General features: G+C 41.9%; 1 protein-coding gene across 1 annotated transcript in view; it reads right to left on the bottom strand.

The window, feature by feature from the left end:
- Window positions 1–388: 388 nt before the first annotated feature.
- The window catches only part of LOC125912460 (uricase), a 37361-nt gene continuing 30931 nt past the window's right edge, over window positions 389–6818 (bottom strand). The window contains exons 6-8 of the mRNA XM_049616912.1: window positions 5731–5854; window positions 3492–3575; window positions 389–1355 (exon numbers count right to left, since the gene is read on the bottom strand). Coding sequence (XP_049472869.1) covers window positions 1281–1355; window positions 3492–3575; window positions 5731–5854 — 283 coding nt within the window. The 3' untranslated portion in view covers window positions 389–1280. The remainder of the gene's footprint in view (window positions 1356–3491; window positions 3576–5730; window positions 5855–6818) is intronic.

The raw sequence follows: 6818 nt of genomic DNA, 5'->3' as shown, positions 1-6818 counted from the left end.
TATCATATAGCTAGAAAGAAGTAGATCCAGGATTTAAGTGAGTTTGTGAAATTAAACACTATACCATGCTAGCTTATGTAGTATTACAAAGGGGAATGAAGCAGAATTATCAAATAATACTAAGTACTTATATGTAAGCATTTATAAAAATGGAGATTTAAAAAAGTTAATAAATGTAGATTTTTTAAATGGAAGAAGGTTCCATGTTCATGTGGACAGGTTTTCATCATGGGTTTCTAAAATTACAGTTTAATTATAGTTTATGAAGCTCTATGGTATATGATATATACCATATATGTATATTATATATAGTATATATATATATAACATATATATAAATAGTGTTACTCAACTGATATAAAGATAATCACCAGTCAAGTCTGTATATATCTTTAAATCATCAATTATATTTATTTCTCTGATTATAAAAGTAATAAATGTTCAGATATGGAAGATTCAGAAAAGCACATGGCAAAAAATAAAAATCACTCCTAATCCCACAATCTAGAAATCATCATCACTGATATTTGTATAGAGTGTCCTCTTCTTTCTATATGTAGATTCATTGATTGGTATATTGACTCAGCACTTATTAGATGGGTTCTTTGTGCCAAAGTGAGACCTTATTCAAAGAAAAATAAGTTATACTTTTTTTCAGTGTGTACTATATATTCTCTAAGAGTTGTAAAAGTCCTAAAACCAATACATTAAGATTATAAAAGTATTTTTAGAGTATAAATAAATTCCCAGTGATACATATGCTAGAGCATTCTTAGAAATCCAAATATTCAGTCTAATTGAAGTCACAATGGTGAAAGTTTTCAAAAGATGATTTTGTCGTTATATTTTCTGCAGTGCCCAAAAGCAGTTTTTGCATCAGTAGGATGAAAACAATGCTTACTTTTGAACTTGTGCACAAAGTAATTGATATGACACATCCATTAATTCATGATTATTTTCTTAGTGAATTGGTTCTAAAGCTTCTCAAAGATAGGAAGGCACAAGACAACTAAAAAGAAATCTTGATTTATGACTGTTCTAATACCGTGTAGCATTTGTAAAGTAAACTGCATCCATAAAGCATGTTATAATTACTAATCACAAAACACCTTGCTGAGCTAGGAGCGGAAGAATTCTTTCATACAGGAGGAAAATTAACACTATAAATCAACATACTAGTTTGAAAATTTGCATGGTTACATGCTATGATTTCCAGCATCACAAGAGGCTGAAGGAAATCCTCAATTGAGAGTAGGCTCCTGGCGATGGTAGCTACTTTGTCACAGCTTCGAAGCCAGCTTCCTCTTGACGGTTCCAGTAATTCTGCCGTAGGGATTGTCTAATGGTAGCAAGACCTGTAGAAAAGCCACATGGCAACTTCAGAAGCATTAAAATAGACCTCCCCTGTTTTCTATGAATCAATATTAAATAAAAAAAAAAAAAACTCACTAAATAGGAAAACGTATATGCACTAAAGTCAAGTTATTTTAAGCAGGGTAATGCTTTATTTTTCTGGCAATAGTGGAGGGATGAGTTGATTGTCCAGAAAATTTAAGAGTGTTTGAAAGGTTTTAATCACTGGGATATAAATGTTTCTCAAATGCATTATCTATCTCTGCTTTTTAAACAGAATGTAGTGAACATAATTTGGCCTTTGCTTGAGAATTCACTTTGAACACCTATCAATGTCCAATGCGATCATACCACGCCTTCAGGAACATCTGAGGTCCTCAGGGCTGTTAGCCCAATACTAAGTGGTTTCAGACAGCTGTAAATTTAGAGATGTTCTGTCTTCCCACCCTGTCGTTTGTCACTTCTCTGCTGTTGTCAGTGCGTCCTGACTCCCTGCTTCTCATGCATTGCCCTCACTCTGTACACGCCTGCTGGCTGAGGGCCTGAGAGCAGCTCCCACCCCCCAACCCCAAAGCACAGACACAGAGTCAGGACAACTTGTGTAGCTTCTCAGGTGCCTTCACGCGGACCCGTGGCCCCAAGGATCTGGGCCTTCCCATCTCGGGGCCCCCACGCAGGCTTCAGGTGGGAGCTGAGGAAGCTGCAAGTCCGACTTCTTGGATATAGGGACACACCTGGCAAGCCCTGTGACACGTCTTTGCGCTGGGATCAGTGCAGGTCACAGGTGTTTGGGGGCCCTGAGGAGACCTCGTTTCTTTGCTGGTTCCTCAGCTGAGCACTGCTCCAGTCATGAGCTTGACCCTCTTCTGTTTGGGGCCCATTTGTTTTACCTTTGGTCGACATGGCCAAGATTACTTTCAGGTCCCTCTCTTGCCCTTTAGAAGGTAATTATTTTAAAGGGCTTTAATTCTAATTAATGGTATTCTGATAATCGACATCCTTTCCTTCCAGTGACATAAATGATGCTGCCTCCCTGTTCAGTTGAATGAACAGGACCTGGGATCAATGTTGCTCTCCTCTGTGACTCGCAGTTCTCTAGAAGCTATCCCAGGCGCCTAAGCCTTTGTTTCCCAGTGCTGGTCCCCAGCCTCCACCTACGGCTGTGGTAGCACAGCCCGATGGAGCCCATTAACATAATTTGCAGGACAGAAACAGGAATAGAGAAATCCTACCATTCTGAAAATGGCTCAAGAGGGGAAGGACAGTTCCAATCTCCCAGGACACACTACTTCAGGCTGTCTAGTCAGACACACTTGGTTTAACCTTCTGCCATGGCTTAAAACAAGTCAGGGTGTTTTTGCAAAACAAGGTTTCCTTTCAAAAAGTGCATTTCCTCGTCTTTCTTTCTTTCTCTCCTTCTTTCCTTCCCTCCCTCTTTCTTTCTTTCTTTCTTTCTTTCTTTCTTTCTTTCTTTCTTTCTTTTTATTTATTTTTGAAAGAGAGAGCATGCAAGTGAGGTAGGGGCAGAGAAGGAATCCCAGGCAGGCTCCATGCCATCAGTGCAGAGCCTCACAAACCATGAGATCATGACCTGAGCCAAAATCAAGGGTCAGATGTTTAACGACTGAGCCACGGAGGCACCCCCTCATCTTGCTTTCTATAATTACAGTTGGAAACAGTCTTCCTTTCTTTCTGTTTACATTTTCTGTTTATATGCTACTTAAATTGACTACTTAGTCAAAAGTTAAAGATGATTAAAGAAGGGAAATAGAATCTTTTTTTTCTCTTTATTACCTCATGATGGAAGAATAACAAAGCTGTGACCCTGTGTGGCACTTTTCGAAGTACATCTCCGAGCTGTCTCCTCTGGCACACTCTGTTCTTTCTTTGTCTTTTAATCTCTCTAGCTTCCAACCCTCCTCCATAATCATTCATCCACCTCTAAGGCATTCCAGCCCCAGGTTTTGAAAGGCCCAGAATCTAAGAGGACTCTAATCAGTGGCAACTATAAATATTCCAAAAGCAACAGCTGTTAAGAGTTTTGGTTGGTGATATTATCATCCCAATTTTATAAAGACAGGTAAGGGTGCAGGGGTAGGAGGGTAGACGTTCTTTACATATTTTTAAAGTTCTCTTACCTCTTCTTTGTTGATCAATCCCATTTTGGACATGTCAATATTAAAGTAGTGAATGTTTGGCAGGCTGATTTCCATATCTTCTATCTGGAATCCAAAGTAATATGGATCACATTGGGCAACTGTGAATCTATCTCTCTGTCACTCCTCCCCAGTAACCCAACTGCCCGTGAGTCCATTACTCAAGTTCCACCTCCATCTCTAAGACACTTTCTGATGTTCCTCTACTGCGTGACACAGTTGTCTCCTGCTAGTCCCATTATTAGATGGTGGACGCATTCTTTCCCCCTCCAAGTACAAAATCGGTTTCCAGAAAAGTAAGCGTTCCTTGGGTCAGAAAACAGTGAGAACTTCAGTATATTAACTGGCCTCCTGGTGGTGGCCAGTCAACCTCCTAAATTCTTCCTCAGTCTGTTTCCTCCTCTCTAGCCTATCCTGAACATTTACAGACCCTGGGGTAAGAGTACAGTTGAAGGCCCACATGCCAGATGTTTAAAGTTATGAATCAGGCAAGCAACATTTTGGCTTTTTTTCAGGGAGGGAGCAGAGGGAGAGGGAGAGGATCCCAAGCGGGCTCTGCACTGTTCATGCAGAGCTCTATGTGGGGCTCAAACTCATGAACCATGAGATCATGACCTAAGCCGCAACCAGGAGTCTGGCCTTTAACCAACTGAGGCACCCAAACGCCCCCAAGCAAGAAATTTTTAAGTGAAATATGTTCTATCCTTCTTACTTGACAAATATACCTTCATAACAGCCTGGAAAGCCAGAACCTAACTGAAATTTCTCTGACTGCTTGCAATGCAGGATGTTGTAGTGTGGGAAGAGCCAGACCCCAGCCCCTGGCCCATCCCTTCCTCTCTCTTGGCCTCATGTGGACATGCTAGCTTGAGTGTTTGTAAGCAGTTTCCACCCCTTTGCCCACTCGCAGGCCCAAGGGTATACACACTGATAGCATGATCTGCCTCCGGAGGGTGGATCTGGGGAAGAGGTTTGCACAGGTTCTAAAAGTGGTCTCAGGGTTCTTTGGGCAGTTAATTCTGGGGTGCAGGTATCCAGAGAAACTGTAAAGGGATGTGTGCCCCTGTGAAGGATGTGTTGCCTTGGCCCCACTGACTCTTCATCCAGTGGAGAAAGGATAGCCAGAAAACATCCTGGAAAGTTCCACGTCATAGCAGGATCCCTCTTGCCCACGTCTAAGACTGGTACTCTTTTTCTCCACCCATCATGGCTTTACTTACTTCAGACCCTCTTTGCCAGATTTCTGCCTCCCAATAGCCTCCCTGCAGGTCTCCTCATCTGTGGTCTGCTGTCCTTTTAATTTACCACCCTTCTTTTAAAGTGATCTTTCTAGAGTGCAAATTCAGTAGTGCTACACCTTGGTTAAACCCCTCCGTGGCTCCTAAGAGCTTTGAAAATAAAATACAGACTATAAACAAGCTCACAAAGATCCTCCTGGTCTGATTTCTGCCTCATCCTTAGGCACATGGAAAGATGTTCATTCCTGGCACTTCACATATACCAAAACCTCAACAGCAAATGATTATTCCATGCTGCTCCTGTCTTATACCTACCATGCTCCCTCACCCTTGAGTGTGAACTCAGATAACCAACCCCTACTTGACCCTTAAGACTCAACTCAAACACCTCTCCCTCCATAAAGCCTGGCTGGCCCAATCTTCCATACCTGAGTTAGGTGCCTTTCTCTGTATTTCTATAATGCTTTATGCTTTACTGGATCGTTAGTTTACTTATTGTCTTCTTTTACCAAATGATGAACCCTTTAAGGGTAGGCACACTGTCTAATTTATCTTTGTATTCTTCATGTGCTGACAGAGATATAATAACTACTCAATAACATCAGATGGATGGATGGATGGAATCTGTCTGCATCTATCCTTCATTCTCTGGCTACCCTGAAACATAGACTCTTGGCCAAATTATCCCTCCTTCAAGGCATTTGAGTGTCCTGATATGAGGCTTAAATTGTGGCAGGTTGTAAGGACCCAAAGAATTTTCGACAAACTAAAGAACTACAGCAGTGGCCCATGTTTTCAGGTTGGACAGATTTTTCCATTTTTTGCTCTCTTCTCACTTGCTATAACAAGCTTTTGAACAACAACAGATGTCATTTTTCATGTGTCTTCCACTGTCTTATTTTAACTCTCAACTCTTCTGTCAGAGCTGACAGGAGACACAACAAGTTCTCTCAGTCTTCAGAATGGCAAGTGACAAAACATACCTCAGGAACCCGGCTCAAAGAGTGCACCTGGATGTCATAGAGGGTCTTCTGGACAGAGGGCGAGTACTCGCCTTTGTCATAGGGTCCAGCAAATTTCTCCAGGACAATATCCCGAACAGTATCCCTAAAACACAGAAAAAACAACTAAGGACTCATAGGGTGGCCTTTTAGGAGTGCATTATAAAGCTAAGAAGCAGTGACCTTCTCTCCCTGCAGTAAACAATTTTATTGCTGGTTTTAGAAGAGATTAATATCGGGGCGCCTGGGTGGCTCAGTCAGTTAAGCGGCCGACTTCGGCTCGGGTCATGATCTCGCCATCCGTGAGTTCGAGCCCTGCGTCGGGCTCTGTGCTGACAGCTCAGAACCTGGAGCCTGTTTCAGATTCTGTGTCTCCCTCTCTCTCTGACCCTCCCCCGTTCATGCTCTGTTTCTCTCTGTCTCAAAAATAAATAAACGTTAAAAAAAATTAAAAAAAAAAGAAGAGATTAATATCTGGTAATGCCCCCTAAAAAACACCTCACTTCCCCTTTTTTTACCCACACATGTGCGCGCGTGCACACACACACACACACACACACACACCCTATTCAACAAAGGTATTGAGTGTCACTAGGCTATCTTCATCATCTGGAACTAGGGCCCACTGGGCATTCCAGGGTAAATCTCCATCACATTTGATGAACTTATGAAGAGGACCTCCAAGTACTCCAACCCTCTTACTGCTCAGACTGGCCAGTTCCTTGAATTATTATGTTTTTAGGGGTTTTGTTCTGTGCCAGGCTCTGTGCTATGGGTTTTATGTGATTGCTTCATTGAATTCTCTCAATATCCTGAGGCAGGTGCTATTATTATTCCCAGTTTAGATGTGAGGAATCTTGAAAGTTATATGATCCACACTAAGTTCCTTTCCTGAGTGGGTGGCCCAGCTAAGACCCTGACTCTGCCATGTTCAATTTTGTGCTCTAACAGAAATACATCAGCCTGCTGCCAATGGGGAATACTCGGGAGAAAGAAGATTGAGGTGAAGTTCTCTGTAAGTATTTTCAGACACATCACATAATAAAAGGAGTAGAGCAGAACTAAACCAC

Source organism: Panthera uncia (assembly GCF_023721935.1).
Source record: "Panthera uncia isolate 11264 chromosome C1 unlocalized genomic scaffold, Puncia_PCG_1.0 HiC_scaffold_4, whole genome shotgun sequence".
Taxonomy (NCBI): domain Eukaryota; kingdom Metazoa; phylum Chordata; class Mammalia; order Carnivora; family Felidae; genus Panthera; species Panthera uncia.
This window is presented reverse-complemented; position numbering and strand designations above follow the sequence as displayed.